We start from the raw sequence: 23,355 nt of genomic DNA on the forward strand, positions 1-23,355 counted from the left end.
ACACTTGGGAGCGTTCACATCACAAGTTGGCACTGTGGGAGTTTGCAACACAATGGCAGTGCTGATTTTGTGTGTATATTGAATGTGGTAAATGGATTGAATAGTAAGTTAAAGAATAGGTTCAATATATTGAATATATGGAGGTGTCCAAGGCCAGGTTGGACAGAGCCCTGATCAGCCTGATTTAGTGATTGGCAATCGATGGGGTTGGAAATCGATGACCTTCTTAGGTTCCTTCCAACTTAAGCCATCATTTGATTCTATGAGAATCATAAACTGGATGTTCCTGCCCATAGTAGGGTAGTTGGACTAGGTGATCATTAAGGTCTGTTCCAGCCTAAAGCAGTTTATGACTTTGAAGATATCAAAATCATAGAATAGCTTGGGTTGGAAGGGGCCTCCAGGATCATCTAGTTCCAACCCCTTTGCCATGGCAGCATTGCCAACCATTAGATCAAGCACCAAATCAGGCTGCCCAACAATAACAACTCTTCCAAGCCAATCTCAGGCCACCACAACCCTTCCTTGCAGGTTACTCGGGATGCGGCCTCGTGACGCCTGGTGTTGGGTGGCCATGCTGCTGCTCGCCCTGTTCAGCAACACTGCTGGAGGCCGACGTGGAGCTGGAGGAAGAGCTGGGGGACGAGGAGGAGGAGGAGGAGGCGGTGGAGGAGGAGGGCTACGTGGGGGCTTTCGGTCCATCTCCCGTGGAAGCAACACTGCAGGTCGAGGCTCCAAGATGGCAAGTGCCATTGCAGCTGGTGCTGCTGCAGGGTATGGGATGGGGCTCCTGGGGCGCCCACGGCCCTCCCGCCTTGGTCATGGCCCCCCGGCCCAACGGCAGCCCCCACCAGCTGGGGGGTTCCATGCTGCAGCTTGGCCAGAGCTTGGAGCCAAGCGGAGACCCCCCAACCAAGCCCCCAGAGGACCGTGCTGTGGCCTTGTCCCCACTCTACTGCTGGCAAATGCCATCTGCTGGGTCAATCATGGGATGTAACACTGAGAATTGATGTAGGGAGGGGGCACAGCACCCTCCAAGATGCAACCACGGGCGCTTGGTGGTGTGTGGCAGTGCTGGGAGGTGGGATGGGGATAAGGGAGGGGGAGATGCTCTACTGCCATCCTTGGGACCCTCTGCCAGCCATCACTGTGCTTGTGGCAACCCTGTGATCCTGCAAAACCCATCAAGCATGTGAAGAAATCAAACCCTGCAAGGAAATTTCAGTATTTCTACCCACACATTGTGCAGACACAGATGGATCGACCCCACCAGCCTCGGTGCTTGTCCTGGTTTTGCATGGCATGGCAAAACCAGGAAAGATGTTATGAAAAGGTGTTCCTTACCCCAAAGAAGAGCACTGGGACTCAGTTAGGAATGTGGGGCTCCAAAATGGACCCCTCCAACTTGCAATAAAGTGTGGTTTGGAGACAGCCTCTTGCTCCAGTTTTGCCCTGTTGGGGCTGTCTGTGGTAGGGTGTAAATTTGCTCTTGTTATGGGATGTTTCAAGCCAGATCCATTGGATTTAGCATCTCCAAAATGCAATAGCAAAGGAGAACTGAGCAAAATACTGGGATTCCCCCTAAAATACATGGGCTGCCCCACTGTCACCCTCCTGCAGGTGTTCGTTTTTGTTTTATTTCCCCATTGTTCCTATTTTAAATGAGTGACGAGCCCCAGATTTGCATCTTCCTGCCCACGTTTTGCATCTATTCTATGGCTGAATGGACAGACCACGCTGCAAGCATCCTTCACTCACCTCTATGGTGCTCAGCCTGAACTCAGAGATGCTGCAGCTCCAATGCAGCCCCACCTTTTTCTTCTCATTGAAGCATGCAATGCATGGGAACGTGCTTCAAACCTGCAACCCAATGCACTGCAGGAAAGGTCAGGGCATTTGCATGCATTTTGCTTTCAAATTGCAACTCGTGAGACTTGAAAGCTGCCTGGAGAGCTGTGTTTGGTGACTGTTTGGGAACACATGCATTGCACAGCCATCTCCAGAGCCGCTGCTCGCAGCTGTGGCACAGCTCAGACAGGAGATGGAGCTGTTGGCCACTCAGCAGTGCACATTCCCAACACATCCCTGCCTTGCTCTGTGCAAACTCACACCCCAAATACTCCTTTTACACAAGCTTCTATGAACTTTGAGGCATATTTCTCCTCTATTAGGCTGTAAAGCTGAACTTTTCCTGCTTGCTTGGCAGCACAGCTGGAATCACTTGGGGGGGGGGGGGGGAGAGGTTAATCAGATCTTGATTTTTGGCTAAATTCAATGTTAAAGGGGATCGATGTACCCAAGGGATGGGATGAAGGGTCAGAGAGGTTTCAGGTTGGATATTAGGAATAATTTGTTGTCAGAAAGAGTGGTAAAGCATTGGCATGGGCAGCCCAGGGGGACATGGTCAGTGGGCAAAGTGGGGTGGGGTTGGGGATCTTGGAGGTCTTTTCCAACCTTATTCCATGCTTCTAAAGGGGAAATAAAAGGCACCTTCTGTCTGCATTGCATCCCTATGGAGCGCTTCATAGGGCAGGGAAAACAGACAACAAGACCAGGATGTCACCAAAACCTGTTTGCACCAGACGTCAAACACTTAGAAAACCACTGGAAAGTAAAACGTCGTTGCATGCGGCGTTACAAGCATACAAAACAGTCGTGGCTCACAAAGCTCACATTGCCTCCAAGTCCTGATGGTTCTTCTTCTTATTACTGGAAGTATATTTATCTCCACTTTAGTTACAGCGACGTGACAATCATTTAGGATGGGTTGGCTGGCTATGGCCAACGGTGGCGTTCAGTGCCCACATACATAGTGATATATATTAGCTCTACGCGGTGCGAGCAGCTCGACACGTGTAACTTTACATATGCTACAGCCCTATGTACACATCAGCAGCAACCGAAGCACAAGAAGCAATAGTTCCAATGGCTGCATTTTGCTCACGGAAGGAGGATCTCCAGCATCCCCTTGGAATTCATTGTACTCCTGCTTTTCGCCATTTCAATCCAGTTGAGCTGATTCAAGTCCTTCCCTGCGTGCTTGATTTCCCTTTGGCTGCATTTCAGCATCCTTTGCGTTTTGGGGCTGATGGCAAACAATGCTCTCGTGATCCATGCGAGATACACTCATTTTTTAATCATACACTGAAAGAAACTTTTGCTCAGTGTTATTTTTTGGGCACTCAGCAGCACTCCCTTCCTCCGGGCAGGCTACAAAGGGCAGCGAGGCTGAGCTGGAAGCAATGTAGCCTGGGTTGATAAGCTGAGCCCAACCTCAATCTGCTGTGGCTTCAGCCTCACTATTCCCAAATCGCTCTATTTTGGGGGAGCTGCTGCAGGAGGTGTTTGCAGCATGCAAAATGCAGAGCAGACAGTTCCTATCTACATGGTTGGGTTGGGATTGGCAGATTAAAGAGCTACAATTGCACCTTGGTAGCCCAGGGTGTTGCTTGGGACACCCCAAAAGCCATCAGCCTCCATGGGACGTGTGGGTGCCAAGCACCTGGGGTTGGTGTGCTCTGGGGAAAGGCGCTCTGCTGTCACCAGGGCTAAGTAGATTAGGTAAAACCTTGCTTGTCAGCAAAGAGGATTTTCATATATGCTCTCACAGGGACAATGAGGGCTGAGTGAGCCCATATCTCTGCCCCATTAAGGAAGAGGAGGAGAAAGTGGTGAAGGCCATTTTTTGGGCATCCCACTCCACCACCAGCAGCCATCCTGCCATGACCAGGACAGGATATAATTCCCTCCCAGTTGCCCAAATCAGAGTCTGCAGGGAGGCAGCGGGGGGGACATCTTCACCAAAGATGGACAAAAGCAAGGACAAGGGACACCCCATGGGTGGGCGTGGGGACACGATTTCATCTCAGTGCCACAGGGCTGGGGCACGGCATCCCATCAGTGCATGGCAAAAAGGGTGGTGAGGAGGAGGAGGACGGCAAGCCAGGTGTCAGCAGGGTGCAGCTGGATGCCCGAGGCCAGGCGGTACTCGCGATACTGCTGCACACACATCTCGCGGATCACCTTCGTCACCACTTTGTTCTCCATCTCCACGTCTGTTTGGTTTGCTGCCGGGACAGCCTCGGAGGTGTTCTTCTTGGCAGCAGGGCCAATGCTGTACTCAGTCACTGTGATGTTAAAGCAGTCGGCCACGAAGACATCCTGCGACACGGGGCTGCTGTAATCCCTGTAGTAAACCCGGTTGGGATAACGCGCCGAGTTCTCGTTCCACCACCGATACTCATCGGGGCTATCAAAGCGGTAGCTCATCCCTGACATAACACGCCCCATGGCGTAGCCCCCCAAGCCCCCAACCACAGCACCAGCTGCAGCTGCCCCCGCCACGTGCTTGAAGTTGGTTTTGGGGGGTTTCCATGGCTTCTGATTGTGGTAACTTCCTCCGCTGGATGGGTTGTAGCCTTGTCCCCAGCCTGGGTAACCTGGGTTATGGGGGTAGCCAGGGTTCTGCGGGTAGCCGGGGTTATGGGGATAGCCAGGGTTGTGGGGGTACCCTGGGTTGTGGGGATACCCCGGGTTATGGGGATAGCCAGGTTGGCGGGGGTAGCTGGGCTGGCGATGGCTCCCAGCACCCCAACCCCCACCGCTGGGTTTGCCTTTGCCCTTCTTGGAGAGGGCGACGTCGGTGCAGGCAGCGAGCAGCAGGGCCAGCAGGCAGCAGGTGGTGAGGAGCCTGGCCATGGCTGGGGACATAAGGATACACACTGTTAGAGCAGCGAGCATAGACCTCCCCCCCTATCCCCATCCCCATTATGAGCATCATCCCAAACATCATCCCCATTTGAACAGACTTGGGCCTAAATGTTTACCCCTCAAAAAAACCCTTATATATTCTTCCTCCCTATGCTTGTAGCCTCCTATACACCTTCCCATGAGCCTCAAACGCCACCTCTGCTGCTTATTGCAATCTACAGCTTTGGGTTTTCTGCCAAAGAACAGAACTCAGCATGCTTCCCAAGTCTCTGTTTATGTGCAACAGCCCTTAGCAAAGCACCAGCTGCTGGCATTGCTCTGGTTAATTCATTTGCAGCTGATTGCTTACTCAGCATTCAGCTGCTGGCATTGCAGGGGCATACAGGGCTGCCAGGAGCCCCTGACACTGAGATTGGTGGGAGGGCAAAATGCCACTGTAATGAGCTGTTATCTGCCCAGGAAATGGAATGGACACTATGTCTGGAATACATCTCTCCAGCTGAACACTCACTTCATATAATGAAGGTACAGAGGTCACCACATTTCTCAAGACCAGCAGGGCAATGGGCTGGATGTGCTACCTGGCTCATCTCAGTGAGAAATCTTACTGCCCATGCTTTGAGCCTTGAATATACTATTTTTTTTTCCCTTCCCCCTTTTCCTCCCTTTTTTCCCCTCTTTTCTCTTTTTTTTTCCTTCCCCTCCCCATTCCCCCCTGGGATTAATGGTCACCACTAATCCCAAAGCCAAGTTAAATACAGATAACAGATGACTCTCTCATGAGACACACTGACCATCACTCGTGAGACATCAACTCTAACAGAACAACTTCCTCAAGCCACAACCTTTTCCAGCTGCCTATTAACTATGGCTCCACGCTCCGTGAGCAAACAAACCAACCCCTCTCCTTGTTCTGATAACATCCTTCTTCCTTCACAGAAGAAACAGAGCATGGGGGATGCACCGTATCATTTCCCATAGCAAGGGATGGAAAAATAACCCCTGAGACACAGCATGGATGGAAATGAGTTTTGGCAAAGCCCTGAGGGTGTTCCTGCCCAGCAGCACCGACCTGTTTATGCAATGGTGTGTTGGAGCTCTGATAAACACAGCTGGGGTTGGGTTGTGTTGGCACTGCTAATTGCTGAGCCCTAACAGATGCAATTAAAGCCCTACAAGCAATGAGGAATGGGGATGTTCTTACCTGGGGGGTGAGGTCTTGGGGTCAGTGGTTGCTTCCTCTGACTCAAAGATGTTTATGTATGAGCGATCCAAGAAGCCTTGAATGGAGATGATAGATTAATTCAGGTGATTTGTGGCATCAGGAGGGTTTTATATCTGTGCCATAGTGTCAGCATGGCAGAGGGAAGAATAAAATGGAGGCTGTATGAAGCGATCCCAAGCAGCAATTACATGCGTGGGGCTTTGGCTCTATGGAGGAAACCCAGCACTGCTGCTGAAATCACGGTATGATGGGGCCTGGAACACAGCTTTGGGAAGGAAGTGGAAGGTGAAGGGGGAGCTGGAGCAATGCTGGGTGTGGGGAAGATGCTCTGTTTCCTATTTGATGACGAGCTCACCCTGCAATGCTGGGAAATTCCAGCTCTGGGTTGCAAAATGAAGGCTTGGGGGGGGGGTACACAAAGCACACAGACCCTCCCTGATAACCCCCAGCTCTCAGAAATCCCCCCCTTTTTCTGCACCCCAACACAGGGGTCGCACCATTTCAAGCCCCTGGGACCCACGGTCGATATAGGGGTGGGGGTGGGGGAAATTTCCTACTGATACCAGCTTGAAATCAGCCAGGAGCGGACGAGCAGAGGCGAGATGCAGAGCTGCCTTAAGGCAGGCAGCTGAAATCTCTATTTTTAGGCACGGAAAGGAGGGCAGCCCCCATCCCTGCAAGCGATTCAACCACAAACACCATACAGTGCCCGCTGTTAGTAATGGCTCCTCTCTGCCCCATCGCCTCCCACCAGCCCCCGGTGGCTTCGTGCCCCCAAACCAGAGCCCCTTCCCCAGCACTCACCTCCACCGCTCGGCTTGAGATGATCCAGATCAAGCGTAGGGGAGGAGGGGGGGAGAAAGGAATAAATAGCGAGAGGGAGGAGCTGGCTGCCGAGCAGCCCAACCCCACGCAGCTCAGCCAGCAATCTTCCCTCCGAGAACAAGGCGTAAGGGTTTTTCCTGTCAATGCAAGGCAGAAAACCTGGCTGGTTTGTTAAAGAGAAGTTCGCATTCACTGGTATTCGAGAGAGATTTGAGAAGGGAAGCGGTTGCCATATGAGTCCACTGTCTTCTAACACACTATCAGTTGATGGGTGGAGGATAAAATAAGCTCAGGCTGACAGTGAAAATGATCTTTAAGGCTGGAGAAGATCTCTGAGATCATCAGTTCCAATCACTGACCCTTCCCAACCTGACCTATTCCGTCATAGAACGGTAGAACCATTAGGGTTGGAAAACACCCCTCAGATCATCAAGTCCAACCACGGACCCATCCCCACTGTGCTCAATGAATCCATCTTCAGAGTCTGTTGTGCCCTGGATGAGTGAAACACTTGGGCACAGTGGCTGTGCATTCTGTAGTTAATGGAAAGAAGCAAATTAAACGAATTAAAAATGATGTGTGATGCTGATGGAAAGGTTTTACAGCCCCCACATTGGGAGGATACGTGGCTACAGTGCTCTAAAGGCCAAGTGAAACCCTGCCATAGCCATCATGCTCATCTTTTAGGTTAGGCTCCAATGAGAGGGTTGAGCCCAGAGCACCCAGGGGACTCTGCCATGATGGCCAGGAGATGTGATTTCAGCTTGGAACTCATTGCACCCAGACTGGACTTGGCACAGCAGTGCTCCCACCATTGGATTATGCAGCACATCTGGCTGCAAAGAGGATTCCCAGCTCTGTGCTCTATGAAGTTCTCCTCTGTCCATCTGGCTGGATTATGTTCAATAATAATAATAATAATAATAATTAAAATCACTTCTGTTTGGCAGTAAAATGGGTTGTGTTGGGTGTTTGGCTCTGCATTGCTGTTCCTATAGGAGATCCCAGCTGTGAATGGAGCAGGAGCAGCCAATAGGTTGTTTTAAGGTACTGTGGAGGTTCACAAAGCTAAAAAGACCCAAACAAGCATCCCTGCAGCATCTCTTCAATAGAGCCACACTATTTCTGCAGCGTTCTCTGATTTCAGGGTGTCAGGGTGAAACTTCTCCTGTCAGCAACCTGAGAGCTGCATCGATCCCTGCTGGAGGTCCAGCCTCAGCCACAGCTCAGGTGGATGCAACAATGTTAAGTGATGGGGGAATCAGTGCCAGGTTAGAAAGCATTAATGGGTTGTTTTTTCTTGTAACAGATGCAAAACACTGACTTCGTTTTAATAATGTGAGCAGCTGGGAGAGGACCCAGGGTCCATCTAACCCTCCTTCATTGCTTCTCATTGATTTTTCTCTTCTCCCTTTAATTCATGCACAACCCTTCCGTTCATATAATGCACTTGATCAGTTCTTGCTTGCCTTTGGGGAAAGCCACAAATGCATGGGAAGGCATTAAGGTGGTTTGGTTGAGGTTTACTGGGTTTGTGTTTGGAGATGAGATGGCAGGTTTTGTGGGTTGGATAAGAGAATCGATTCCCACAGCCCATCATCACCCCACAGTCACACCTTGGAGCTGGGAACAGATTAGCTGAGAATAAAAGGAGGAGAGGAGAGGAGAGGAGAGGAGAGGAGAGGAGAGGAGAGGAGAGGAGAGGAGAGGAGAGGAGAGGAGAGGAGAGGAGAGGAGAGGAGAGGAGAGGAGAGGAGAGGAGAGGAGAGGAGAGGAGAGGAGAGGAGAGGAGAGGAGAGGAGAGGAGAGGAGAGGAGAGGAGAGGAGAGGAGAGGAGAGGAGAGGAGAGGAGAGGGAGTTCATAATGTGCACAAACATCCATCCCTTAATGCACATGGAGTAGTAATGAAGCTGGCTCCTGCCTCAATGGGAGCAGAGAGAAAGCAATTTGGGAGTAAGTAAGGCAACATTAGCACAGGGAAGGAAAGCAGCAGGACATCTGCACCACAGTGAAACAGATGCCATGCAGTTAACCTTCATTTTCAATGTCATTCTGATCTTAAAAGTAATTTAAGACCAGTTATGGGATGTTGCACAGGCCTTGGTTGCTCACACAGGGTAAAGCTACACTGGGGTTTGCATCCCTGGAGCCTAAACCTGACATCATGTAATGATGCAAACAGCCCAGCAATACATCAGGAGGGGAAACACAAGGGAAAAGCAAGCAAAGCAAACTTCTCAAGCACCAGACCAGGCTGCCCAGAGCCACATCCAGCCTGGCCTTGAATGCCTCACTCAGGGAGGGGGGGATATCAGCAGCCACGGTCCCCATGTTTGTGTCTCCTTTGCTTTGCAGGTCCCTGCAATGTCTGCTTGCAAATCTCTCCATGAGTCTCAGGTTCTGGGGTGATGCTGGGGGCAGGAGGCTCCTATTATGGGCACAGCATTGAAAAACATTTCCTGCTTTTTTACAGCAAATGAATCAGATATTGTTCTTATTGTGTTTCCAAGCCACAGCTTCATCCTTCAGCAAATGGGTTTGTTGAATGAGTGGAACATGGAGAACACACTCGCCCTCTATTTATTTACTATTAGACATCTTAAAAGAGCTATAAATTGACCTGATGCAATCTGATTAGGGGTGTAACAAGCTCTGTGTATGGCTGCTATTCCAAGCAGGGACATATGTAAGCTCCTTACAGATGGGACCATCCCTGACTACACGCTGGTGACCTCCCAGCAGGGCCCTGCTGCCAGCAATAGATGTAATAGATGTGTGAATCATTATCAGTCATGATACTTCCAGGATTTTGCCATTTGATTCTGGTATTTAGTTTAAATATAATGCATATAAGACACTCCGTATCTTTGGGGTGAACAATTCACTGCTGTGCCCAGAGCATGAGAGAGTGGAAGAACCATCATTCTTAGCAGAAAGAGCACATTATGTCCTTTTTTTTCCCCTCAATAACATGCTTGTTTGCTGGAAAACACGAGGCCAGCCAGCATTCGGGCTCTTTCAAAGCTCTTTAAAGCTGCAGGAACAAACACTTGGTCAGCAATGCTTTCATCCAACTTCCATAACCTTATTCCCCAAGCAATGCAGGGCTGCCCTGTTGGCTCCCCTGTAGGAAAAACTGAGTCTCTCTCCATTTCTTTCGGGACTGGTTGTATCTGACTCACCAGGAGGTTTTCCTTCACCTCTCCCATTTATTTTTAACTTGCAATCCCCTTGGAAGTCATTCAGCAATGGGAGCACGAGCAGCTGACGTAGAGCAGCACTGAGGTCACCTCCTTAAAAATAATCCAGGGCACACCCCGAGAGGGTGAAGGTGCTCTCGTTGCCATCATTATCACATCAATCATCCCAATACCATTCCAGTTCCAATCCAGATGTGCGTCAGCTGCATGCTGAGAGCTTGCAGGGACCGGCTGAAAGCTGTTGTATGGCAACGTCGCATCCCATCGCCCTTCCTATGGGAGGCTCATTAGAAGCATAGGATGGCTTAGGTTGGAAGGGTTCCTAAAGATCCCTTCATTCCAACTCCTAAACCCTCCAACTCATTCCTCCAGTGTAAACATTCATTATCTATATTTTATTTTCTGTATTTGTTTTTGTTCCTTTTCCATGCGTAGCTTCAGTCCAGCTCTTTGCTCTGTTTATTCACTGGGGACAGAATCCAGCTCTCATTTCCTGTGGTGTGGTTTCTAATTCAAGAGCTCAGGGAGGATGAGATGATTAAACCCACTTCGCTTACCAAATGGCTGCGCAAATCCCCTTAACCCCTTTTTACCCCCCTCTCCCTACAGATAAACCTTTCCAGAGCCATCACTTTGCTTTCTTCCTTTCCCATGGTTGAGTGTTCACCCCCTTTCCTTCTTGATGTCAATAAGATAAAGCAATGACGTGCAGAGCTTTGGGCAAACCCTCAGCCTGAGGGTTTTTATCACATTGAGTTTCCCACACGATGCTCACATTTTGGCACATCTTCCAGCTGGGAGGTTGACCTGAGATTTATTACAAAGCTTTCCTTTTTCCCTGAAGCAACAAATGAAAGGCTCTTTGTGAGGCTTGCGCTGACGTTATGTACCAAAGAGACACTCCATACTGAAGGGATATTACATACCAAATACTCAGAGATGTTAGATACTAAATCTGCTCCATACGTTTCATACTCTGCCCTTTTATTTTGGCAGGGGAATTGATGCTGGAGGAAAGCTTTACCATCCCTACGTGGGAGTCAGAGCCAATAACCATACTTTGGTACCAGGGAGGGATCAGGGAGAGGAATGCAGCTCTGAAGATGCTCCAGATGCTCACACGGAGTTAGTTGTCATGGGCACAGTGCTCCCCATAGGCATCTCCATGGCTACCTCAGCACTGAGCAATGGGGATGCAAGTGGTTCAGAAAGCACAGTGAGCTCAAAGGCTGCGTGCTCCCTTCCATCTGGGAGCACATGGGATCATCCAAAAGGTTTACCCCCTTGGGGATGTTGGCTGGTTTTTAGCCAGCCATAAAAATAAAAAAAGCCTGTGTTATGCACTATGTGATTCAGTGAACTCTTACCAGCTCCTGGATATAGTGCTAATGGCAATGGGATAATAAAATTGATGTTAAATCTGCACAGAGCCATGATCAACTGGATTACAAGAACCATGCAGCCTTATCATGGGGCTGCTGTCTAGGGAGGATGGAGGAACATAAACCTGGCCAAGGGACCAGGTCAATTGTCCTAGCCAGACTCAACACAATGAGGCTTCTTGCAAGCAAAGCCTCGCACACAGCTGTGAAGCAGCAAACAATAGTCAGTGCTAATAATACAACACAATTTCTAATTTCCTTAAAAAGCCCTGAAAAGGGCATTTTGTGTCTGTATTCTGCCCAGAAACATCTGCACTGTTCAAAATATCTTTGTGGTATCAATGGTGCGAGGATCTTGTCACGTAAAAAAGGAATTATGCTGCAGCAAAGCCTCTGGGACATGAGTTCTCAGCATGTTTGGGAGTTGGGGTTACTGTGCTAAGGAGTCCTTGGGTCACCCACTACACAAAATTAATCAACAATGCTCAGTTCAATGCAGTTACATCAACCCCTCAGCTGGGATTAAACAAAGCAAAGCTGCATATTGGGGTCTTATTGCTCCCTCATTAACCACGGTAACTCTTCTGAACAAATATCTTTAAAATGGATGTTTTGGGGTCTGGGGGGAAAATAGAGATTGGAGCTGTTTGTGGCAGATGAAGGTCCTGCAGTTTTGTGTCTCAGCTTTTGGAGCTATTTTCAAGGATGATGAGAGCAGCAGATGGGAAAGGTCACGGGGCCAATTTCTGGAGAAAAACAGGTTGGTCTTATGAGAAACAGAGAGAAAGAAAGGGAAATGAAACAACAATAGTAAATACCCCAATGGTGTTTCAATTCCAGAAATAGGCTGATTGTGTTAGAAGGGGCTGCAAACCCTTTTCCTGTATTATTATTCCTTAGTTCTGGGAGCAGGGAAGAGGAATTGATGTCTGGAAATAGCTGCTGGTAGGGGACCACACCTGGGCTGGCGCCAGAGCTCCCAGCTCCCGCTGCCCTCCGGCCATTGAATTATTGATGAGAGTAATTATAGACGCTTCTTGGGGTCACTGTTAGAGCATGAGGGAGGTGTGTATGCCAGGTGAGGAGCTGCAGGAGTTGAATTCCCAGAGAGAGGATGGGATGAGAATGGTTTAATCAGCACCAGTTGGGTCCAGGTCCTGTAAATGCACAGAGCACTGAGTAAAGATAAATCCAGATGGGAAGAAAACTAACCCTCTGATGAAAGAGATATCCACTTTAATTAAAAAAACACTGCATTCAGAAGCTGTGCCATTTGCAGTCTTCATGTTGTCAATAAATACAACTGAGTGGAGAGAAGGCATGCCAGCCTTGACATAGCACCAACGCTTTGGTTTCAATGGAGTTGGCAAGACTTGTGGGGATCATAGCTGGGACAGCTGACCTAAACCAATTAAAGGGATATTCCTTACTGTATGGCATCACCAATAAAAGCTAAAGAAGTGGGGGAAACCACTTTCACCCAAGAATGGGAAAGTCTTGTCATGAGAGCATCTCTCCCCCAAAGAACTGGGCCTATTGAGGCTCTGCTTCCCAAGAAGTGGCCAAATATTGCTTGGTCACGGGAGGAAGAGAATAAGGTTTTCTCCTTTTGCAACTGCACAGCTCTTTCTTTTTCTACTTCTTTCTCTTTTTTCTTCCCATTAAGCTACTCCTAATTCATAAGATTTTCTTTGTCTTGTCATTATATTTTCCCACTCTCTCCTTCTATGGTGGTGCGCAGATGAACTTGTGATAGTTAAACCATCACAAGGGGACATTTAGGAAAGGGCTGGAGGTTATTCATAAACCACAGCCTTGCTTCAGCTGAGGAATCATTAACCAAGCCTGTCTTCATTCCCTTTTTTCCCCCATAAAAAAAACTCAAACCTAATTGGATTAGGGCAATTTCTGGAATATTCATTGGTAATTTATTAACCCAGAGATCCAGCCACTCACGTTTTCAATCCAATGTCCCTCCCAGGCAGGGAGAAGAGCTATGGTAGTGCTGACCACACATACTTACAGCACTGTATTCCTTTGCTATTCATTATTCATCTGTGCAGCACTTCGTGTCCAGTGATTAGGCTTTAAGTAATAACATTGGGAAGAAGAACTAATTGAATTAGGCTCCTTTGTTGGCACATCTGTATCATTTCTGAATCAACAGGTCAGTCAAGAGATTATTGTTGTAGTTGTTACTTTGCACTTACCAAAGCCCTTTGCAAAAACCCTTTGCAATGCTGACCTCTGCAGGTAAATGGTGCATAGAACCAGCTGGCTTTGGGCAGAAATAACCTAAATAATGCATAGCACAGGCTTTTTATGGGCTGTTTCTGGCTTTGGGTAACAAACATCCTTTAATAATGCATAAAATGAGGCATTTCTCTGTTGGTTACTAAACAGAGACTATTTCAGTTGGGGAAACACAGGGAAACCCTCACTTGTTTGGAAAGCACAGATGTGTCAGCTGCAGCTTTTTACATCAGATTGCCAGGAGCACCTTTCAGAGCCAGGAAATAATCATTAATAATCATAAATGATGAATATCCCCAGTGCTTTGAAGGCCCAGGCTGGAGGGTCCTAAGACCCAAGGAGTTGATGGTTCAAAGGTCCAAAAGGTTCAGAATCTCATGATCCAAGGTTTTGAGGCTATTAAGACCCAAGGTGCTCAAGGTCCCCAAACCCAAGGTACTGAGGGTACTAAAAATCAAGTTGTTCACAATCCCAAGACACAAGGGGTTAAGGGTCTCAAGATCTCTGGCTTTGTCCCCATTGCATGGGGAAGGCCCTGCCCCCAAGCCCTGATCTGTGTGACTTTGAAGCCTTCTCCAAAGTAGCCTTGGAGCAGAGGGGACTGAGAGCTGGGTATGCTCCTCTGAGAGGCTGCAGCTGAGTATTTCTGGGCAAAATCAGGAAAACAAACAGGCAATGTTGGGTTTGGCTCAGGAAGGTTTAATGTGCTCCATCCCAGGAGTGGAGAAGCATTGCAGGGCACTGCTGCAGGAGGGCTGCGGTGGGAGAGAAGGAGCCAGGCATGCGTCACAGCAGGGTCTGCATGTGCAGCAGGTGAGCCAGCAGTCAGCAGGAGCTGCAGAGATGCTGCCTGAGGTCCCCAGTCAGCCAGGCTCCAGGGAGATCCTTGATGGTGCTCAGACACTGAGGAAGAGACACTGCAAGGACCTGGAGCCCTACGGTTCATTGACATGGGTGTCCCTGTAGTCAAGAAAGATAGGCAGACCCCATGGACACTGTGTTGTTAAAGTGACCTGGAGCCCTACAACATTTGGATGTGCCTCACACCCAGGAAGGATGCTGAGAGGGAGAGGAAGCCTTGTAATGCTTGGAAATGAGTTTGAAAGGCAGGAGAATAGGGCATGCAGCAAGCAACCCAGGTCTCAGCCTCCACCATACCTGCAGAGCCTGGCCTAGAGCTTCAGCGCCGTGACGCGAGGGATGTGGAAGGGACAGGTCTCCTCTGAGCCTGTAGAGCTGTGGAGAGAGGAGGAGTAAACATCGGATAACCAAGGAGGAGCACACATCTGCCCACTCTGCATTGGAATTTGCCCACCCCCATGCTTGCTTCTTACATGAGCCTGTTGCGGATGGGGCGGAAATGCTTGGTGAGCCTGATGGCAAAGATAATGTTGGGGATGAGGAAGAAGGTGCAGCACCCCAGGCTGAACCAGAAGGCATTCTGCAAGGAGAGAGCACATGGGTCCCTGCTGGCTTGTGCAGGGAGAGGCAGAACCAAGGGTCCAGAGGGGCTCAGGGAGCCTTGTGGTTGATGGTCCCAGTGTGGGGTGCATCAGTGGGGTCCTTACCCAGGGGTCAGCAATGCGGTCACACAGGATCACCCTCCCATTGTCAAGGGCTGTGGCGAGAGGCTGACATGAAGCCACATCCTCCCTCAGCTGGAACAAGAGTTGGGGAGGCCAAGCTTAAAATCCCACCCAGATTGGGAGGATGTAAAGTGTTGCTTCCACTCTGACAAAGGTGAGCACCCACCGTCTGTCCGACCCAGTGCAGGTACTGTGCAAAGTAGCGCAGCTCCTTCCTTGTGAAGCAGCCAATCTCCTGGGGTGGAAAGAAGGTGGAATGGAGATCAGGCTTGGAAAGAGGGCTTGAGGCTCCAATTGCCCCTTCCTTGATTCCAGAGCTCCTTTACTGCCTTTTATCCCTGGCTGTAAGGTAATATCTACCCCCCACCCCGAGCTCACCTGCCGGAGGATCTGCTGGGCTTGCACAGGCAGCCGGGTTTCCACTGATGTGATGGTGTCCAATGTGGTCTTCACTCGATCCTAGAGAAGTGCAGGGAATACAAAAAACCCCAGGGCACTGAGCAACACTGGGTCTGGTGGGATGGGTGCCCCAGGATGAAGTTTCTAATTGGGTTTGATTGCTGAGGGGTAGGGAGGAAAAACCCTCCAGGAAGGATACAGGCTCAGTTAAACAGGGATAGAACTGATGCTTTTGGGCTGGCATCATTCCTGGGTCTCCACCACCCTACGACTCACTTTTGGGATGCTGTACCCATAGGGCCCCATGTGTTTTTGGTACCTGAAGGTGCGGTGCCAAACGTGAAAGGAACCGGATGCTTTCCCCCAGCTTTGCCTATAGGACAAGGAGGTGAGAAAGCTGCAAAATCCCTTTTCTCCCCTCCAGAGGGACACGAGCTGCCTTGTAGGTGTGAACTCACCACCAGCGCCTCTTGAATTTGCACTGTGGAGTTGTGCATCTGCCACAGAGCCTTGGCCTCAGCAGCCAGCCGTCCTGCCACCGTGCCATTCCTCTGCAGGGGGACAGTGGGGTGAGGACAGCCCTATGGGCACATGGGCAGCTGCTGCTGTCTTCCATGCCACTCACCTGCATCTTCTGCAGCCCCTCCAGGCTCCGAGCCAGGGCAAGGAGGCTGGTTTGCACCACGGGGATCTTCATCTAGAGGAAAACAGAGTCATCAGCTGCTTGAAAGCCAGCCTTGGAAAGACAGCTGTCATGGGAACCAGGTCTCTGCCAGCATCTCCTCACCTCCTCCTGGAAGCGGCTGTAGTCCACCTCATCCACACCACTGCGGGCAAAGGTCTGCAGGTCATTCCTGCCCTCACTGCGGAGCAGCCGTACATCCCCCAGTTGTGCTGTGAAGTCACCCAGGCGTTTCTGGAAGTTGGCCGTGTACTACAGGGATGAGATAGGGATGCTCAGGGCCTTGTACCTCCATCCCAGTATCACCAGTAAAGCCTTTGCATCCCTGCATTGTTTCCATAGGCTCTGCTTGAAGGCAGCCCTCACCTTGGGGGCTTTGAGGTGCTCATCCAGGTCATAGGACTTCTCCAGCTGCAGCACCTCCCACAGCCCTGCGCCACTCTTGCACTCCCTGCAAGATGAAGGGGCAGTCAGTATCGCTCCCAATTAGCACCCCTCCCATTGATTAGGGGCAGGGGTGGTCTCCTGCCAGCACCCACCTGTATGCAGCAGTGAGGTTGGAGTCCCTCCTCAGGTTGAGCTGCTGGGTGAGGTTCATGGATGGAGGAAGGTTCCCAGGGGTGTCAATAAACTGAACAAAACAGTCAGAAAGAGAAGGACAGGGTTAGACACGTGCATTCCTAGGTATGTTTTTGGGGGTGACCTGCCCTCACATGGTGCACCCCATCCCATGTGCAGCTAACCTTGCATGAATTGCATTGCCAATCATGAGCACTTCAGAGCCATCCCAGTACCTCCAAACACCCAGGGGACAGTGATACAGGTGGGAGCACTGTCATACGAAGGGAATGAACCAGTGCAAAAGCCAATTTCCCACTGCAAACCCAGCAACCCAATTGTAATCTTAATTTTTGGGTCTAGGAAGGGGCTTTCAAGTTGGACATGAAGGAAGAACTTCTCCAAAAGAGTGGTCAGACACTGACATAGGCTGCTCAAAGAGGTGATGGAGTCACCATCCATGGAAGTATTCCAGAACCAATGGAGATGTGGCACTGAGGGATGTATCTTGGTGAACGCATGCAGAGATGTAGGAAGCAACAGACAGATACCCACCCACCTTGTAAATCTCCTGGTTGACCCAATTCCTGCAAACCAACGTCTGGACGTTACCCCCAACCAAGAAGGTGGTGAAAACCATGAGGATGAGGAGCCAGGAGAACAGGAAACCCAGGCCCACGCCACTGAAAGAAGGAGAGGAGGTGCCAAAGGCAGCTTTGCAGACCTGAGCAGGCTTGCGGTGACCTGCCTGGCCCTGCGGCTCCCTCCTGCGCCCCGGCATGCCAGCTGGGTGCGGGAGCTGCTGCATCCCAGGGGAGGATCAGCTTCTCCCAAACCCTCCGGCACAGGCGGTATCTATAAAAGGCCTTTAAGTTCAGCTGGCTCCTGGTTCCTGCCCTTTGCTTTTGCTTCTATTATTTTATTTTTCTTTTTTCTTTTAATTTTTTTGGGTGGCATGAGATGGCCACAGACCCCCTGGGAGTAATGCTTACATCATAAGAAACTTGGCTCCGGCTTCTCCTCGGCACTCGTAGTCACTTGGGTCTTCCCTCTTGGAGAGTCCATATGTACCCAGAGCCATCCCAGCCACATTGCAGGCAACGATGAGGAGGATGATGGAGCACAGCACCGTGCCTGCAACCCACCTGGGGGAAGTCACAGGATGATGGTTGGATGATCTTAGTGGCCTTATCCATTCTTAATGGTTCTGTGATTGTATGGGCATGGTGGGGATGGGTTAACAGTTGGACTGGATGATCTTAGTCGTCTTACCCAACCTTAATGGTTCTGTGATACTATGGGCATGGTGGGGATGGGTTAACAGTTGGACTGGATGATCTTAGTGGTCTTATCCAACCTTAATGATTCTATGATTCTAAGTTGCAGCAGGCCATGACCATACAATCCCAAATGGGGCTCAGAGAGGGTCAGAATCCAACTCCTTTGCACCTCCTGAGCCCATTTGGGTCACCTGTACCACTCGAAGCGCTCCACCTCCCGGAGGAAAGGCTGACTGCTGTCCTCTGCCTTCAGCAGGGCCTTGTTGACACGCCGGGTGTAGTCGGGGAGGGGGAAGCCATCAGCTATGGTCTGCACCTTCTCTGACACTTGGGCCATCTCGTCCCGCAGCTCTGCAAGATGAAGAGAGATGCTGAGGCCTTGGAGTGAGTCCAGAGAAGGGCAACAAAGCTGTGAAGGGTGAGAACTGTTCAAGAACCACGGAGATGTGGTTGCGAGGGACACAGTCAGTGGGCATGGTGGGGCAGGTTGGGGTTGGACTAGATAATCTTAGAGGTTTCTTCCAACCTTAATGATTCTATGATCCTAAGATGATATTGGAGGGGATCCCTGTATTCCACCCCATCTCTGAATCAGGATTTGCCCTACAGAGGGCATCCCTCCTCCTCATGGGGGTTCTGCTCACCCTGGATCACTTGTGCCATCCTCTCCACAGCCAGCTCTGGGATAGAATTGAAAGTACCATTGCCCTGTGAGGAGAAGAGGTTGTAAGAATGGCACACATGGGGCTACCACGGGTGCTGAGCCACCCCATTCCACCCACCTGCCGAATCATCTCCGCAAAGTCACTTCGGGGCAGACCAGCCAATGTCTTCAACACCTTCTCCACCGAGGGCACCTTGGAGTGGGAAAAGCATCCCATGAGCCTTGAGAGTGTCAGAGGGCTGGGGGGTGACCAGCACTCCATCCCACCTTGCTATAGTCAGCGCCTAGCTGCAGGCTCTGTGCCCTGCCCAGCACGCTGGCACAGGAGGTGCAACGTGGATCATCCAGGAGTGTGACCACACGCTGCCGTCTCTCCTGCAGTGCTGGCTCCAGCTCAGCCCGTGCCGCTGTCAGCACTCGGACCGTCTTGTTGATAATCTGTAAATGGTGCAGCGAGGTCTGTAGGTCTTAAAGAGAAAGCCCAGGGCTAGTTCTCGCTGCTCCACTCGGCCACCCCTCTCAGCAAGCAAGGCTTTGGGAGCAGCCCCCGGGTTAATTATGCTTGACATTACCTCCCGCCCTGTCCTGCAGGTCTGCCAGTGCTGCGTAGGTCATTGCCTTCAGCTGTGTGTGGATGGAGAGCCCCACGCTGCGGCTCAGCCCTGCAAGGCACCATGAGACCATCAGCCCCTTGTTCCATCCAAGAATGGGGTGCAATGGGGGTCTGTGCAGAGCTTACCCCCAAGGTCAGAGATTATCTGCTGCCGGGGCACTTCAAACTGGTCCACCACCATTTGCACGCCCTGCAATGAGAGAGGAGCTGCTGTGCAGGGGCATCCTCGGGGAGCAGAGGAAGCCCAGCGTTGCATTAAAAATGCAACCATCTCACTTGCTTCCCAAACTGCTTTGCCCTGGCATAGAAGAGTCACTCGAGCACCCACCTGGGGGATGTTGGCAATGTGCTGCCGCAGTGTGCGCAGCATGGCTGGCACGGCACCGAGCCCTGGCTCCATCTGTTCCTTCACTCGCTGGTTGGTGACCAAGGCACAGATGGCACTGGTCCTGACAGGGATAAGCAGGAAGTGATGGGAAGGACCAATAGAGCATCCCCATCCCCACCTCCATTCTCATTCTCATCCCCATCCCAATCCCCATCCTCAACTCTATCCCCATCCCCATCTATCCCCATCCATCAGCATGGCTCCCCTTGGGGTGAGGCACCTCAGGACACTCACAGGATGATGATGGAGGTGATGGAGAGGCAGACGAGGAGGCAGCGGCGCCGGCAGGCCAGGGAACGCCGGTGGGCACGCAGGCGGCCCCCACACCGCCGCCGGCTCCGGCAATAGCAGAAGCACAGCCCTGCCACTGGCACAGCCACGGTGAAGAGCAGAGCCACCGCAGCACAAATGACATAGCCCAGCTCGTACTGTACAACCTGTGTGATGGCAGAGAATGGTTTTGGGGTGTTCCATCTGTTTGATTTTATATATTCCCAGTTCTCGATTGGGTGCCACCACCATGGCTTCCATGTCCCCATGTCCCTGCTTACCTGTGATGCCCGCACTGAGCTGGGGTCATTCAGGGCTGCCCTGAGAAGCTCTGAAAACAAACCACGGCGATGGTGAACGCCTCAAGGGCAGCTCCCACATCCCACCTGGTGCACCCCCATCCCTCCATGGGCAGTGTCCCCCTCCATAATGGGACAAAGCAGCTCCGACCCCACCAACCACTCCCAGGTACTGCAGAGGGCTCCGAGGGGTGGTGGTGGTAATATCAACATCCCATGTGGGGACTCACCTGTGGGTAGGGGGTTCTGCTGGATGAGATCCAGGTAGTGTCGGACGAGGCCATATAGAGGGTCAAGAGAGCTGGGCACGCGATGCAGCGCCGGCACTCGGATTTCAGCATGGGTGTCGGTGAAGCGGAGGACACCAGCAGAGCTGCTAGGGTGACATTGCTGGGCACCAACAGGACGCAGCAGCACCCAAGCAAGGAGCAGCCCGGCCGCCCGCATGGCTTCGGTGGTGAGGAAAGAGCCGGGCAGCCCCGTCAGCCTGCGAGCACACGGTGGGGCATGCCCGGCCCTGGTGGCTTCGTTGGCTGCTCTAAAGGAAACCTGCCTGACAGGTTGGCTGCTGCCGAGCCCAGACGCTGCCTGGCTGCTCCCCCTCCAGCCTCCCTGGGGCGTCTGGGCTTGGCTGGGCTGAGCAAGGCGGGGTGATGAGCTGCCCAAACCTTCCCAAACCATCCCAGGGCTGTTTTGCAAGCGCTGCGTCCCTTGCCATGCTTAGCCCTGCAGGCAGCAGAGATCCCTCCTCTCCTTGCGAAGAGCATCCCCTTGGCTGGGATGAGACTTATCCCCAGCTGTCCCATGGCCACATCCTGCCCCATAGGAGGAACTGAGCTGTAGTGACAAGGATGGCAGGAAGGGTGGGAGCTTCCCTTTGGGGTAGAATGCAAAGCAGTGTGGTCCCCCCATTCAAAAAAGGTGCTTTTCCCTCAGCAGGGGATGATCACAGCAACCTTCTGGAGCAGATGGCATAGTGCATCACTCCACACTGAATCACAGAATAGTCTGAGTTGGAAGGGACCCTTAAAGGCCATTTGGCCCAACTCCCTGCAATGAACAGGGACACCCACAGTTCACTCAGGTGCTCAGAGCTCCGTCCAGTCTGACCATGGATGTCTCCAGGGATAGGGCATCCATTATCCCTCTGGGCAACACATTTCAGTTCCTCACCAACCTCACTACAAATTTCTTCCTTATATCCAGCCTAAAACCCTCCTCTTTGAATCAGAAACCATTTCCCCATAACCTACGACAACAGATCCTGCTAATGTCTATCCCCGTCTTTCTGACAGTCCCCCTTTATAACCCTCCTGGGAATGAGATGCATCAGACTGGAAAATCCTGCCCTGGACCTACAGGCTTGGCTGAATCCTATCCTGGGACAAAACTCCCAAGACCAGAAAAGCATGGAGTTGGGAGAGCAATTACATGCAAGGCATCTATATACGTCTATATGACTGCAAAGCAGCCCAGGCCGCCCCCGCTTCCCTGTGCCGTGGGAACGGCTCCTCCCAGGGCTCCCTTCATCTCCCATGGGTGCCCATAGCAGGACAGGAGCAGATTCCCCCTCCATCCATCTGCTCCCATCCATGGTGGCCATCCCTGACCCAATTAACAGGGCAGGCATGGGAAGCTTCTGAGATAAGCACTGCATAAGATAAACCCCCCACCTCCCAACTTAATGGCAGTCCAAAGCTCTCCGGTGCCCCCTGGTGCTGGCTGCAGTCCTTAAATAACTTCTTAGTGCCTCTCAATATTATCCAGAACCTCACAGTGCAAATCCAGTGTCCCCAAGCATTGCTTGGAGTCCCCCCCCCCCCAGTGTCATTTGCAGCCCCTCATTAACCTTCCCCCCAGTGCTATCAGATCCTTCCAGCACTGCATAGAGTCCCTCCAGCATCCCAAATGCTGTCCAAAGCGCTCCACTGCCCCCTAGTGCTGCCTACAGCCCTTCAATAACATCCCAGTGCTCTCCCAGTACTCTCAGACACCTGAAAGCACACAAAGGGCCTTAGGTGACCACTCAGACACACATGGAAGCATTTCAGGCACCCTAGAGCACACCGAGGAAACTCTACTGGTACTCTTGCATGCCCTTGGGGCCACCTATGTTCCCAATTCTACTCCTAGGTGCCCTAGAGACCTCACCTATTTAAAAGATAGATATGAAATAGCTCTGGATCACAATAGCTTTGGTTTTGAAAATCCTGTGCTACTTCTACTTCCTTTCTTCTGCTTTTAGCTGCTAATTCTGTATCAGTTCTAAGCTCAGATTAAACCTATATTTGGCCTTATATACACACAGAGCAGTTAATGGCAGGCTTGCAGCCTAATGAGCTGTGAGCAGGATCTCAGTGCTGCCAGCATAAGGCATTACCTGGATTAGCAGGCTGACAACACAGCTATTCCTGTGCTCTTCTACAACAGCACAATCCCATGCACCTGAATGTCCTTCTGGCTGCTCTGTTCCTCAGTGCATTAAGGTCAGTTAATCAATTAAGATTGATTACTTCCTCCTGACCCTTCCAATTCAGAGTCTTGAGGAAGAAATAATGATAGAACAAAAGCAAGCTGAAGTTCCACAGGTGTGTGTTAACCAAACAGCAGTGCTTTAGGCTGTATCTATTGCTGTGATAAGCTAATATACCATACAGCTACCCAGCAAAACCATTTCATTGCGTGGGTGCTGATACCTAAGCCCAATAACCACATCTCATTGATTAGTTGGGAACCCCACACCAATCCAAGTGTCTTATTAGCAGGTAGCTGCTGCTAAACGCTAACCCAGTGTTGTTCCACACCAATGGATGGGTGACCTTCACCATGAAGTGGGTAAATAATGGCAAAACCCCACCTCCAGCCATACCCAGTGCCACCACCTCCATCACATCTCTTGGACACAACCCAACCTATACCATTAGAAGCTTCACTGATGCTCTTCCAGTCAGCCCCATCGCTCCCCATTCCATTATCTGTGGGTAACTTCCATTGAACGCTCTTTCTCCCTTCTCCACACC

The 23,355-nt window shown here is 51.0% G+C and overlaps 2 protein-coding genes across 2 annotated transcripts; both read right to left on the minus strand.

The window, feature by feature from the left end:
- Window positions 1-2,552: 2,552 nt before the first annotated feature.
- Window positions 2,553-6,776, minus strand: PRNP (prion protein (Kanno blood group)). Its single transcript, XM_015883007.3, has 3 exons — window positions 6,740-6,776; window positions 5,915-5,990; window positions 2,553-4,700 (listed from the first exon to the last, which is right to left on the minus strand). Exon 3 carries the CDS (start codon window positions 4,696-4,698, stop codon window positions 3,898-3,900), a length of 801 nt encoding a protein of 266 aa, XP_015738493.1. The 5' UTR covers window positions 4,699-4,700; window positions 5,915-5,990; window positions 6,740-6,776; the 3' UTR covers window positions 2,553-3,897.
- A 7,498-nt stretch (window positions 6,777-14,274) lies between these two features.
- Window positions 14,275-21,117, minus strand: PROM2 (prominin 2). Its single transcript, XM_015882840.3, has 24 exons — window positions 20,566-21,117; window positions 20,318-20,367; window positions 20,001-20,203; window positions 19,707-19,827; window positions 19,505-19,568; window positions 19,338-19,427; window positions 19,033-19,232; window positions 18,884-18,958; window positions 18,746-18,809; window positions 18,293-18,452; window positions 17,814-17,966; window positions 17,381-17,504; window positions 16,803-16,894; window positions 16,630-16,714; window positions 16,369-16,515; window positions 16,207-16,278; window positions 16,040-16,132; window positions 15,901-15,954; window positions 15,561-15,641; window positions 15,349-15,417; window positions 15,165-15,254; window positions 14,931-15,037; window positions 14,755-14,832; window positions 14,275-14,556 (listed from the first exon to the last, which is right to left on the minus strand). Exons 1-23 carry the CDS (start codon window positions 21,014-21,016, stop codon window positions 14,769-14,771), a joined length of 2,709 nt encoding a protein of 902 aa, XP_015738326.2. The 5' UTR covers window positions 21,017-21,117; the 3' UTR covers window positions 14,275-14,556; window positions 14,755-14,768.
- Window positions 21,118-23,355: the final 2,238 nt, after the last annotated feature.

Source organism: Coturnix japonica, chromosome 10 (genome assembly GCF_054131305.1).
Source record: "Coturnix japonica strain WE chromosome 10, WE-NBRP24, whole genome shotgun sequence".
Lineage (NCBI taxonomy): Eukaryota > Metazoa > Chordata > Aves > Galliformes > Phasianidae > Coturnix > Coturnix japonica.